This window comes from Magallana gigas, chromosome 1 (genome assembly GCF_963853765.1).
Source record: "Magallana gigas chromosome 1, xbMagGiga1.1, whole genome shotgun sequence".
NCBI lineage: Eukaryota > Metazoa > Mollusca > Bivalvia > Ostreida > Ostreidae > Magallana > Magallana gigas.
The window spans coordinates 40,792,136-40,806,920 of record NC_088853.1 but is presented as its reverse complement, the minus strand read 5'-3'; the positions used below and the strand labels follow the sequence as shown (position 1 = coordinate 40,806,920).

Sequence of the window (14,785 nt, the reverse complement as noted above, 5' to 3'; positions counted from 1 at the left end):
TGACGTTCGTTGATACCTTAATATAACACTAGGATGACAATAATGCGAGGAATGTGTAATTCTTGCTGCGCTCGCCAGAACGGTAGCACCGTAAAACATATTATATTTTCGTCAATAATTATCATTTTAAGAAAAGGAAATGTCGATTTATTTTGAGGTCATTCATTTTGTGATGATGTGTCATTCCAACTTAATGAATTCATAAACATTAATCCTCCCCATCACTACCATAAATTAGTAAAATTAGACAAAATTAATTATAATCAGATATTGAAAGATCGTTTAAATAAATAGGGGAACAACCTCAGATTATTATAAAAAGGATATTCTATTTATATTCTCTCTCTCTCTCTCTCTCTCTCTCTCTCTCTCTCTCTCTCTCTCTCTCTCTCTCTCTCTCTCTGAACTTATACCAGCATTTTTCTTTTTGATATCATTGGATCTTACATGTAGTTTAATCTATTCTTAATTGAAAAAAAGTACTTATACATTAAACTTTCTCTTAGGTATGCTCAAAACAGGATCACATGTTAAACAGTATAAAGCATATAACTGATCATGATAGACTTATATTTGCCTTTTCTCCATGAAGGTGGCATGTCTGAAAGTGAAATATTTTATAGAAAAGTTCACTTCGGTAATCATCCTATAACAAACAATTTATTTTGATAAACGATAAAATAAAAATTCTTTACCAGGTCAGTTCATAAGTTTGATCATTTTCTGTTTACAATGTAAGATAACAGATATCACTTGACAAATGTTTACATTTGGGTTTATCCCTTCAACTTTTTTTTAGAATCGGTAGGACAATAAAGTACTGCCATTTAAATTAAAAGTTCTTTTATTAGCAGACTACATAAACAAATTAGGACGCTATATACATGTATTAGTGCAGATTCCTAATTAAACGCAAGAAATTAATTTCCGCGTAAAATCGCGTGTAGCAACTCTCGCGGATTTTAAACTCGCTTTTATTTTTCAGACAAGTTTGAACTATAGGAAATTATAACAAAACATTGCTGATCGCGATTTGATACAACACACCGGAATCGCGGAATTAAGTACTAGAATAATAAACAGTATTATGAACAACACTTGTAAGCGAGGATCATTTTTCCTGTAAGAATTATTTAACCTGAAAGTGTATGGAATTATTTTGTGTTATGTGATGCTTCACTGATAGACAGGAGTTTTTTACTTTCACTTTCTTTTTCAGGGGTTGACGTAAACAGACGGATTTTGCGGGAAAACGAATCTGACATCAAACCACGAAACTCGGATCGAAGATAGACAACTTGTGTAGCTTCAGTTTGAGGGATCATTCGTTGCTGAACGAAAATCAGGGAGAATTCTGTGACTATACCCATATTTAAGTAAATAGATCGGATAATATCAAATTAAATATAAAAAAAAATTGCGGGTGTAGTCTATATTAGTTTTTTGCTTCGGTTAAAATGTTTTTATTCTATAGTTTATAGTATAAACACTGGGTTTAGTGAAAATGTATACCAACTGCATTAATAAGAAGGGGCTTGTAGTATTTTTTATTATCATGAAGGACTTGCTTCAATAATTCAGTGGGGAATCAAACTAATTAAAAAAAACGGAGAAAAATTCTACAAAGAAAGGCAATGAAATTTGTCGGAATGATTTGTTAATTACTATTAAATATTCAGATTGTTATCATAATGAAAGTCGCAGTATTATCTTCTATGATCATGCTGATGTTCGTTTTTGATCAATGAGGCACGTCTGAAGTTTAGTTTACGAATGATGAAAAGGCGACACGCATACACATGTTTGCAGTCAAACAGTCAAATCTGGGAAAACGGTCACATTGTGGTAATAATTTTCTCTGTGCTATCTTTTTATCCATTAAAAGATTATTGATAATTGAACAGAAAGCTACAACTATAGAAAAAAAAACCTTCTTTATCAATTAACTTAAAATGTGACGGACAGTAAAATGGTTTTTATAATGCTTATACATCTTAAACTGCAAAATATTCAAAACATCATAAACTTTGTTAAATGGTATTGAACATAGAAATTATAAGGACAATATCCTGTTCCCCTATGATTAATACCATTCCATTTCGAAAACAAATATGTACATAGAAGTCATGAACACAATAGCTTTTTTCCCTATGAAAAATACCCTACAAATTCTCAAATATACATTGTTTATAGAATTTATGAAGACAATATATATTTCCCCTATAATTGATACCATACCACTTCAGAAATATACATTGTACACAGAAATTATGAAGACATTATCTTTTCCCCCCATGATTGATACCATATTGATTCAGAAAAATACATCTCGTGTCAACATTCTTTTCTCTTTTGCTTGACCAAAACTGTGTCATAAAAGAACTTTAAGTGCTGTTACACAACATACATTTAACTTGTTCTTGTATGCTGATACTCATAGCTCTTAATGTGATTTGATCCACATGGATGTTCCATTCACTTGCGTTCCGCTTGTATATTGCATGTACCAAGGATCAAGCCATTCATCCGATTGCCAAGGACCATTGAGAAAGGCACTATGACACATATTAAACCACCAGCCTCCTAAGTGATCTGCTGCACAATTAGTGATAGACTTGTCATTGTCAACATCGAATGTACTAAATGGCATTCCTGTAGTCTTGAAAAAAGGATCATCGTCTGAAAAAAAAAATAAAAATATTTTTTAACCATCATTTTTTAGGTTTATGATATGTCCTTATATGTTGCTTTTCTTATGATAAACAAATAGCACTTGATATCCTCATATTTTGCTTTTTTGTATAAAAGTTATTGCATTTCAGTCTTACTGCTCTTTCGAAAACAGAAATCTTTTAGAAACATCTTTAAAAAAATAATAAATGTTGATAATATGACTTCTTATTAATAATGTTTTTTTGTTAAACAACAGATTCTATTGAATTATTATATGTGTTGATTTTAATTACGTGTACATGTGTAACATCAATTCTATGTAAAAATCATAATTTTACACAGCTATGCATATTCACTGATTTCTTTATTTTGTATACATGCATGTATGTATAAGTGTAAATGTAACTATAAGGCACTATGCATTTGTTGTCATGGGTAACTTTTGACATTTCATTTGAAAATGCCTCGCAATTTGATATATTTTTTAAAAATTGTACAGCAGCTTGTATATGTTACCATCACAACAATTATCAAAGTTCATATATAATCTTATTATCGCACGACAAATATATAGAAAATAAAAAAAAAAAGGTTTGTTTTTACAATACTTAAATGACAAAAATTACTAACAGTCAATTTAAACAAATGATTCGATGTACCTAAATTTCCATATCCAGGGTTTGCAATTTGCAGTGTATAGTTTTGGTCCTCGCCATCAATGTAGAACTGATAATATAACTTTAAAGAAACCAAACTACTGTTCATTGGCGTTACTGTTACAACCAAAGACGAATTTCGTCGAGTTGTTAACTGATGTATAGCATCGTTTCCTGAAATTATAAAATAAATATAAACCGAATTAACGAACAAGCTACTTATTAACTGTAAATATAAAACATGAACTGCAAATATTTTTATATAGATGAATCAGAAACAGCCCATAAGTTGGAGGAGACAATAACATGTGTTTCTTTTCCTGTTCCATATCGTTAACACCAACAATAATGTCAGACACTAACAATCTAACCACCTTCTCTTTTGACATTATTTTAATAATACTCTTTAATCTCTTTTAGTTCTCAACAATGCTTAGAAACGGTACGTAATCTGTTTTTCAATACATTTTAAATAAGTCGTGTATTTGCTGCACAAATTGTCACAATCATTAAAATAAATCAAATGTTATTAATTTTTTCAAGTTATTTTGGGACTATGTTCAAAGTATCAGCATTTTTTGACTTTCAGTCATTAATAGCCTTTTACACGGTCCTTTTAATGATGGTTTTTGAGATGAATATTTATTTTAAGAAAACTGAAGAATTGAAAATGGAAATAAAAGAAAAAAATAGATTTTTGAAATTGATGAAGTTGGGATATAGATTTCGTTACTGATTCTAAATAAAATTAGCATATTGTAATTAAATATACATGTCATGCACGAGCGTCGTGTTGTGACGTAAGAACGTTTTTTAAGTCATTCAATATTGAACTTATTTTATCAAAAAGGAGTGCAACCAGAACTAAATCTGACGAAAGCCGTTGTGACAAATAAGCATACAAAAAGTCTCTATTTTTCATCATATTTTTTTTTCGAAAATTGAAATTCACTTTTACTCATCCAAAAGAAATGAGACCGAGTCATTTGTCTACCCTACAGACCTTTTGGAAACTTGTAAACTGTACCCAATTTTAATAATTTTTTCCAGATTATTTGTATTTCTACTCTGATAATTAAGGTCTTCCGTTTCCAATGGAAGACCTTATAGTGATTGTAAGGTTATTTTCCATTTGATGTGTAAAAACTATTGAAAAAAGTAAACAGTAAAATTTAAATGATATTTGCTAATGGGATTACGGTTTATTTTCTTTTAATGTCTCATCGCAGTAAATTTGACATTATGTTAATTATGGATACAAATCAATACTTATGAACGTTAGATGTTAGCACATACAACTGCGTTCCAAAAAGACATTATGTACTAAAATTTAACTTAAAGTACATCATCGTCCCAAGCCACTGTCTTCAGTCCACGTAGGTAGGAAATAATTTTGTTGTGGTTTGCGATGATGATGGAAATACAAGTAGGCTTGCATGATTTTTCCGAAGGAGATGGGTCGGGGCGGTTGCGTTGATACCCCAAGCATGATCGTGGAAAAAGGGTACAGGGGGCGAAGCTTTTAAACGCTTATGAAGTTTTTGAGATTTTTGAGTAGTAAAAAAAACTCGTTAAACTAACCCTAATATTGATAATTACGTTAATATATGTTTAAAAAAATTGCATTATTTTGTAAATAAGAAAATAAATTAAAAGTAAAAAACACAGAAAAATTGCAATAGATTAAGGATTTCTTGTCAAAACTCATGTTTTTTTAACAATGTTGCAAAGGGTGATACTTCATCAACTTTAATATGTCTATTTAATTCAGATAATAATTTTAAAGAATTTATTTTTGAAATATTAAAAACTTGCACAATAATTACTGTAGAATCATTTAAATTTACCGGGACCATTTTTGTGGATTCCTTACGTGGGGACGTAATTTCGTGTATTAACTCATAACAACATAAGGACATATTACTTTGAAACCCTAATCTATTAATTAATGGCGGATGGTAATTCGTGGATGAGAGGCACACACGAATTCCACGAAATTTAAGCCACCACGAAATCTATTGATTCCAAAATACACTCTTAAACGGTTATGTGATGTTCTCCGATCAACAATGAAAATGCAAAACACTGCATTATTACTAGTCTACTTGTATAATCTGTGTAAAAATAAATACAAACAATTATTTAGTTAGCTAGGGAGAAGTGAACATAGCATTTATTTGTATATAAGAGCATGTACTAATAATCTTTATTAAGAACAGTTTGATATTGCTAGGATACAGGTATCAGATCCATGATTTGATTGGTTAATTTAGATATTAAATCTCGAATTTCTAAACTTGAATCTCGTATTTTGAATCTTGTATTTTGAATCTCGAATCTCGAATGATCCTTCTCGGCTTTCGTACAAACGTGCTAGCCGCTACCCGTCTTAGAAGCAGGAAAAAGGCAAACTGGGTCTAGTTAAGATAGCGATATTCTCGTTGAATGAAAAACAATCTAATTTGTACGAGAAGTGTAAACTTTGGGAGGTCGATGCTTACAAATCGGTGTTTATCCGTTCAAGTAAATTGCAGCACAGACGCTCATTGAACTGAACGCACGTACTCTGCTCAACGATATACCTAACGGCAACCAATTCCGTATAACTTCCAACGGTCGAATTGTAAAAATACCAAAATCGGACCAAGAGCGACCTGGCTTTAATAATCTATTACTAAACATGTCTGGCTCAGACTGCGCTGGTTTTTTTCGTATATAACGTTCCTAGACAAACTGCAAACCTTTTATATTCAGCTTTTATGTGCAGAAAATCAATCCTGTATTTAAAAAAAAAATAACAATACGTAAACTTATTATTTGTATACTCATGTTTATAAAGTGACATATAAGTCCGATTGGTCGGGTGTTTATTCATGAAGTAATTATATACATGTAATATACATGCCGCTATGTTTGTTTATCAAACACATGGCACTATTATAAATCATTAACTTACCTACTTATTAGGAAAAACATTGCTTAAATATTCTACTATACTGTATATTTTGGACAATGTTAATTCACATTGAATTCTTTTTTCTCTTCTTCCTTCCTCTGTTCTATTTACTTGTTTGGTCTTCTTTTCTTTATTTTTTTTAAAGATAGAAATGGCTAAACCTCCTCCCATATGAATCCGACTCTGCGTCATAAAAACGTAAATATTCTTTACCGATCCAATAGTCACCATAAGGTGTTCCAAATCCATGTTTGTACTCCGTCCAATTTCGAGTAAAGTTTTCTTCTCCATTTACTCGTCTTTGTATTGCCTGCATATATATATATATATATATATATATATATATATATATATATATATATATATATATATATATATATATATATATATATATATATATTAACAGTGTATGTAAGTCTCTGTTAATTAGTTACTTAATTGTTATTTTTGTATTAATAAATAAAACATTTAAGAGATACGTTGCAACTGAAGACGGAAAAGTGCTTAAAACACGTATACTCGGTGTGCTAAATAAAATGAAATATAGGATATATCATATGTTTTCTATGTTTAATAGTTATATTTTAACTAGTAGAAATATCAACAAAGATAAATGAGTCAGAGATTGGTAGATTTGTAGTTTTCTAATATTGAATACCTTTTATGATACCGGTATGCAAGACCCATAAAAAAATAACAGATGAAAACTACGGACAGAAACAGTGCACTATTCAAAGCGTTCGAGGACTGACAGAACCTCCTTTTTTGCCGTTAGATTTTTCACTTGTAAGCATTTAATTGTGTAGTTCAGGCACACCCCAATTTCATGGCATTTTATTTTTTATTCTGTTTTTTCTTCAAAGCCCTGTTTTTTTGACAAAAATTATTGAGTGTAAATTCTGACCGTCCATCCGCCTCCTTCTCTCTCCATAAAACAGTAGACTTGGACAGGACGGTAATTAGGATCACACCTCCCCCACGGGTAGATAGTGTAAACACCGGATTTTCTTTTCCCATTCATATGTAGTTCCTTGCAGTCGAATGGCAATGTCTCTGTTTTTAAAAGAAAAAAATACAATGTGAGCTATTAAACAGGTCATATATGCTAAAAAAACAAAAAACAAAACAAGAACTGTCGTAATAGGACTAATACCCCCGCAAGGCTCATTTCAAATGGGACAAATAATTGAATATAATGATAACGATTTGAACACATACAAATAAAAAAAAATTCAAAAATTAAAATTGTCAGAATGTCGATGTTAGTAAAAACATATGTATAACAGTAATACATTTACTAATTTATGTATCTGATGATATATTTTTTTTAAATTTCTTTGCTATTTCATTGTTATAATGAAAAACCAACAAAATGACAGTAACCCCCCCCCCCCATTGCAGTAAATGGTAATGCCGATAGCCAAGCAATGCCGTTCTGTTGATAAAACTTTGAATATCGTTCTAATAAAAGTCTTGAAAGATGCAATTAGTTGTACTTTCTCCTGTGGTACAATGGAACTTCATATCAGAAAATTGATCCCATAGGACTCTGATTTTCTTTGATGAGCTTGTTAAATTTAATAAACTCCCAAAACAATACCAAAATTACCGTACTATGTAAAAATATGTAAAAAAGAAAATTTAATATTACAAACAATTTTATAATTGCCTAAACAGTATAATCACATCAGTAAATTTGAATTCCATTTAAATTAATGCCCTATAGAGTCACTTCATCAATTTACTTGACTAATAAATTTAAACAACTTCTAAAAATAGTTAACTTCTTTTTTAATAATGATATTATTTATTTAATTATAATGATAGAAACTTTTTTGTTTACATGAAACAGTTTTAAAATTGCCCGAAAACCACCATCCATTTTACAGATTATCAATTTTTCCTAAACACATGCTCCATCTGAACCATGGCTCAGATAATGCACCCCTTGGGCAAATGAATTCAGCCACACTTGTCTTCGATGTTCTTATTAGCTCCTAAGAATTTATCATAATTGACAAACACAAATTGTGCATTGTCAGTTGATAGAAATACTTATAAAAAATCTTTTTAGTTCAGACATAAAGACAAAAACATCCATCTGGATGTATTTATATAAATATATTTTAGAGTGTTTTAATACTATTAATTAATTAATAAAATCTGTAAGGATTACCTCCCTTACTTTTCAACATCAGAGTACAATATATAGAATAAGGACAATGAAACTGTCATCAAATCATTATATCTTGTCTGATCTTAAAAAAAAATTGCAGTTGCACATCTTCAGATGGTGATCAACATGAGTACAAATTTTCAGACTGTTTCATGCAGTAGTAAAAAAAATTCTATAGGGTGGACAAAGTTGCGTCTACAGACAGACGGACAGACATACAGATGGACAGGGTGAAACCAATATAACCCCTAAACTTCGTTTGCGGGGGTATAATTGTCTTTAAAAGAAAAACTTTGCATTTCAAAAGAATTTATAGAATGTAAAGTCGACATAACTAATCTTTTTTTCTAACTGATTAAAAGTAGTATAGCGAGTTTTATTTTCTTTTTTTATTGATATTGGGTGTTGAAGTATAGAAATGGGGATAAACCTTAACTTTCGCAAAAACAAGATATATTTTAACTCAGATTTACCTCTTTTTTCTAATCATAGATAAGGGAAATTTAGCCATACATGTGTGTTGAAATGAATTAATTTGCTGGTGTTAGTCATCCCAACCAATCAAAATTATCTTTCCGGTAAAAGTGGTATTATCCGTGTATATTGGCCTCTCCTGTATTTTGCATCTGCTTTGCCGAATGTTTTAATTTTGTTTGTTTTGCAAACAAAACGTGCAGTTGAAAACAACTGACATCGAAACCCCGGAAAAAATTGTGTGTTATCAGTTAAATCATGAAGAAAAAAAAACATACATAACATTTTAATCTACCTCTACAAAAGTCTAGCTTCTTTTTCCAACTGTTTTCAAGAAAAATCTCTCGTTCTAGATAATAAAATCACATATTAAGACACACACATCAACATACAATAAACAAATAAATAAATAAATAAATAAATAAATAAATAAATAAATAAATAAATAAATTTAAAAATAAAAAGGTAAGTAAGGTGAAAAAATTAATGAACAAATAAATTAATAAAAACCATCTTAATGAAAGCTGTTTACAGTTCCTTAACGATCGTGTTTAAATTATCAAATAATTGTTGCATCTCCTATGAATTTCAGGTACATATGTATTTTGTAAACATTCAATAAGCTTTTTTAATAAATAATGATATATAGCAAATACGATTTTTAAATTTCAATAATTGACAATTGACACAATCCATGCAAAAATGGCAATTCAGATCGGAAAAGCTATGACCAAAACAAAGATATACTAGTAACAATACAGTTTTAATGTTGTCATAAGTGTTCGTTAATGTCAAGAAAAACAATATTTGTAAAACAATATTTATTGTTTCGTCCGTAAAAAGTAAATCTGTAAAATATTGTTTTTGATTACAATTTTTGAAATATTAAGCTTAAAGTTTTAGATTGAGTGACATGGCAAAGGAAGACAATGAGATATAGGGACATACGCATGTTATTATTAATAAAGTTGTACAGCTAAAATGATTACAACATTAATTGACATTTGCTAACCTGTATTTGTTTTGTTTATCTGTGTTCAATTTCTACTCAACAATACCAAACAAGCATAATTTTAGAAAAAATATACAAAACAACTCTTGATTACATTAATCGTACATTATATGCATAATCCTTTTAAAAAACTATAACCATGCATCAACTGCTGCATAAAACGGAGTCCACATTTTCGGACATTTGTTCCTCCAGGGCTAATCTTATCAATGCCCTCATCTCCAGTCTGTGTAGAAAAATAATGTCTTGTGTTGCTGATACTTCATTGCAGTTTGAAAATATATTTTTAAATTGCCCAACATACTAACATACTAACATGTTGTGTATCATGCGCTATTAAAAGTAAACGTCAAAACGTGTGCGTTAAATGTATTGTCAACATTGTACGACTGTGCATTTCTGCGTATATTTGTTGCCATTTTCAATATATTTCACCAAAAACACACCAAAAGCATTTAAGATAATCAAAATCCTAAAACTAATGCACATGCATACAATTGCATTCATGTATGGTTGCGTATTGCGACAATATGTACATAGGACTGATGTACTTCACTAACATATGCTCACCAAAAGTAAAATATACTATGTGATTTGTTTAGTACAACTGCGTTTTTGGGGCATAATAAATAGCAGTTGATCCAAACTAAGCTAAATATATTTTATTTTTTATTTATTTTATTATTTTTTTTTTTGGGGGGGGGGGAGGTAAATGTTAATAAAGTAAACCAGTCGCATGCACAAAATGGACAATTGGCACAATATCAACCATTGTGAAATTGTTCTGGTTTACCATAGAGTTTCTGGTAATACAACTCTGTCTGCTTCGTTGTAACTTGGTCTCCTCTGTTGTTTTCGTATAAAGGTTGGCTACTGATATCACCATACAGAATCATAAAAAGTATAATCCGAAACACCATGGAACAAACTATTTTGTCCATCGTTGTTTTAGAACTGAAGTACATTAATTGGAAATATTGTTTAAATATAAAAATATTTAGTGAAAAAAATATCATTTTCTATATTGAATACAGGAGAAACAAAAAAAAAAAAATATCGGTCCAGTCTTCGAACTTATACTCAAACAAAAGTAAACTTTAATCTATGTCATATTGCACAGAAGTTTGTGAAAGGAAATTATATTTATCTGTCTTTTTGTGAGCATAATACAGCTTTTCATTTTTTAAAATTCGTCTTTATTAATTGGTCACAGTTTAATTATAAAACATATTTATGCAGCTTTATGACGTCACGACAAAATGGTATATCAATTGATATGTTTATACATGCCAAAGAGAGAGAGAGAGTGATAGAGAGAGATAGAGAAGAGAGGAAGAGGGAAAGAGAGAGAGATAACACAAGGAAACAAACCAGCAAAAAAGCATGTCGACACTTTAGTCAACGTATGCTAAATTACATATTGCTGTAAGTTCCAGGTGTGCAGCAAGGAAGAACGAGTTAAAAAAACATACAACATATGCATTGTGCTTATTTTGGAGACCATAAAATGATATCGTTTGAAGAATGTTGTTTATCTTGAAACAATTCTTGTTTAAATACCATAAAAAAACAAGCAAAATATGTTTGCATTATATGTAAGATACACGCCACATTTGGTCCTTTAAAGTATCTAATTGCATTGTTATAAATGTTTACTACTAAGGCAAAGGGACATTTAATGAATATATACGTAAATAAAACAATAAAAGAATAATGTTTATACATGCCAAGAGAGAGAGAGAGAAGAGAGAGAGAGATAACACAAGGTAATAAACCAGCAAAATAGGATGTCGACACTTTAGTCAACGTATGATAAATAACATATCGCTGTAAATTCCAGGGGCCCGTTTTTCAAAAAGGCGTAAATCTGGGCTGAAGTTATTCCGACTAACAAAGTTACGCCAATATTTAGTCGGGTCTAAGTTGCGTTTCTGAAAAAGGCGTAAGTTAGGGTTTAAATGTCGAAAAACTTAGACTTCTCCGCTGAGTACTAAGCATGCGCATATCGTATTTTCTTTTGCTTTGAGGCTATGATTATATGTGGTGGATCAATTTTCCAATTCATAGTACATGTAGTACCCGAAAGTACGCATGTTATACTTTACCACTGAATGTGCATAGTTCAAGCTGTTCATGACATTTTATATTAATAAAAGTAGAACAAATGCCTATAAATTTCTTAACATTATGAAATTTTAGTGAAAAACAGTTGATATGAAAGCGGCATACTGTGGAATCATTAAATTTCGTGGGGGCCAACTTTCGTGGATGGCTTAAATTTTACAGGTTCGTGTGGACGTAATTTCGTGTATTCTTATATATCTACAAAAGGAAATATGACTTTATTACCCTAATTTATCAATTCGTGGAGGATTTTATTTCGTGGATAAGAGGTACCCACGAATTCCACGAAATTTGAGCTACCACGAAATCTAATGATTCCACAGTATATAAGAGGTTTCAGAAACCAAATATTTGACAATTAAATGCATTGTAGATGATATTGAGGCACAATCTTACATATTGATTGAATGAAACAATACATAGAAATTAACTTCAATGTTCGTGTAAACTTCAAATATTTATAGAATACATGGACAAGGTACAGTGGATATGCCCCAATACGTCTGCAGAAAGAGAAATATGCTTCATAGACACTGTAGATCTTTAGACATTTTCAGATGCTGGGATAAGGCTTGATTCTTTTTTATCAATTCACTATATTATTTATAGAAAATAATATGACCATGAGTATAACAGCAACCAACTGAAATCGAAAATATTTACTGTATAAATAATATAATATGAACCTTGTCCATCTTCTGTTCCAATATTGAAAGAATGTAGACAATGACATGGAAACGATTCTTGATTTTCTGCGATTCAAATGATAATAGTTTTAAAAGATATTAATATCAACAATTAACAAGACAGGAATTATCAACATTTGTGGCCGGGGTCTCCTCAACTCCCTTTCCTGTTTTTGGTTTAAATCGATCGATTGTTTTGTTTTGTTTTTTTCGGGGGGGGGGGGGGGGTTGAAAGTAATATACACCATCCATAAACAGGGAATACTTCGCCCTGTTTAATTTTCAATCATTTCACCCTCGTTGTCAGCGGGCAAATTTATGTTGATTTTCAATAATTAATATTAAGTAACTTAGGTAACAGCTGTGACTTGGCGAAGTCACGACCGAGTGAAACTGTTTGCAAGTGTAGAAGGACAGAAATATAACCCTGTATACAGTATCTTGATTAAAATAAAGATATAAAAGCAGTTATCTAAGAACACCCTTCCTATTTAAAGAAAGTTTTATGAATAAAAGGTTTTAACAAGTTTAATGGAAAAGGCATCTAAAAACTTCCCTATCCCCTTCCGGATAACACATTTTACATTTTTGCGATTTTAACAAGTGCATGTGAGTTTTACTTTCTTCCTTTTTAAAGAAAGTGTTATGAATAAAAGGTTTTTACAAGTTAAATGGAAAATGTAAATGTCTTATCCGGAAGGGGATAGGGGATTTTTTTTTAGATGCCTTATCTAAAAAAATCCCCTATCCCCTTCCGGATAAGACATTTTGCATCCTTGCGGTTTTAATAAGTGTATGTGAGTTTTACTTTTTCCCTATCTGCTTTGGGTTATTGGGATGGGGGTGTATACAATTGTTTATATAATAAGTATGACAAATAGTAATGTATATTATATACGTTTAATAAGGTGAGCCCACTATTTATCAAATTGATTTAATCTTGATTTATTTAGAAATAGAGACAGTTATCGAACAATAGGTATTTCTTAAAGTTATACAACTTAGTCTGGTTTTGAGGTTTAGTCCCTGATTTAGTCCGGACTAAGCTTACGCCTGGACGTAGGCCTTTTTGAGAAACGGGCCCCTGGTGTGCAGCAAATAAGAACGAGTTAAATGCATACAACACATGCGTTGTGCTTATATTTGAGACAAAAAAAAATAATAATGCGTTAAGAATGTTATTTATCTTTAAACAATTTTTGTTAAAATACCATATAAAACAAGCAAAATATGTTTGCATCATGTAAGATACACGCCACATTTGGTCCTTTAAAGTATCTAATTGCATTGTTATAAATGTTAACAACTAAGGCGATGGAATATTTAATAAACATATACGTACGTTAAACAAATTAATAAACGAAGCATAAACGAATACGATAACTGTAACTCTGATTTCATATAACATCAACTTGTTCATATAACATCAACTATTTGATGATATAAACCAACCAAAAGCAGTAACTTATGTCTCCGTTTTCTACCAAATTCTAATTTTGCTTACATTTACATGTTCAGTTTAATCTATTTCCTTTTACGAAAACGAATCAAGTACAAATAGTTAACATATAAAAAATGATAAAGTATAACGAAAAATTAATGTAGATTTGCCTTTTTGTCAACAATTTACATTTACGCCGACATACCTTTTTTTCGTTGTCTTGTTGTCTTAAAGCACTACCTTGTCATAATGATTTTACCGAAATACCTAGATAAAACATGATCTCTTATTGGTCTACCTAGTCATGTGTTGGTGCATAATTAGTAATACTTTTTCCTTGTTTGACGTTTGATTTCTTTGCATAAGGAGCACCAAGCAGGTTAAACTTACAAATAAAAAAAAGAAACATATTTGTATAACATATCGGAAAATATATTGAAACTATTGCTATCCAAATGAAAAAAAACATTAAACATTGCAAAAATATTTTAATTGTGATTTTTTTCTAAAAAACCTCGACAATGTACAATATCTCTTATCATCCAAATAGACATAAATACTATTATCCTTATGTTCAGATTTACTTG

The 14,785-nt window shown here is 30.5% G+C and overlaps 1 protein-coding gene across 1 annotated transcript; it reads right to left on the bottom strand.

Annotated features, from left to right (window-relative positions):
• Window positions 1-2,443: 2,443 nt before the first annotated feature.
• On the bottom strand, window positions 2,444-14,449 carry LOC117688160 (microfibril-associated glycoprotein 4-like). Its single transcript, XM_066086334.1, has 7 exons — window positions 14,404-14,449; window positions 10,741-10,901; window positions 9,231-9,284; window positions 7,190-7,338; window positions 6,499-6,595; window positions 3,333-3,503; window positions 2,444-2,679 (listed from the first exon to the last, which is right to left on the bottom strand). The coding sequence occupies exons 2-7, from the start codon at window positions 10,886-10,888 to the stop codon at window positions 2,444-2,446; spliced, it is 855 nt and encodes a 284-aa protein (XP_065942406.1). The 5' UTR covers window positions 10,889-10,901; window positions 14,404-14,449.
• Window positions 14,450-14,785: the final 336 nt, after the last annotated feature.

Coding starts and splice junctions, on each gene's coding strand:
- LOC117688160 (XM_066086334.1), bottom strand. CDS start 10,888: ATGGACAAAATAGTTTGTTCCATGGTGTTTCGGATTATACTTTTTATG. Junction 7,339..9,230: donor GAAGCTAGACTTTTGTAGAG/GTAGATTAAAAT, acceptor TTTTAAAAACAG/AGACATTGCCATTCGACTGC. Junction 3,504..6,498: donor TTATGGTGACTATTGGATCG/GTAAAGAATATT, acceptor TTATAATTTCAG/GAAACGATGCTATACATCAG.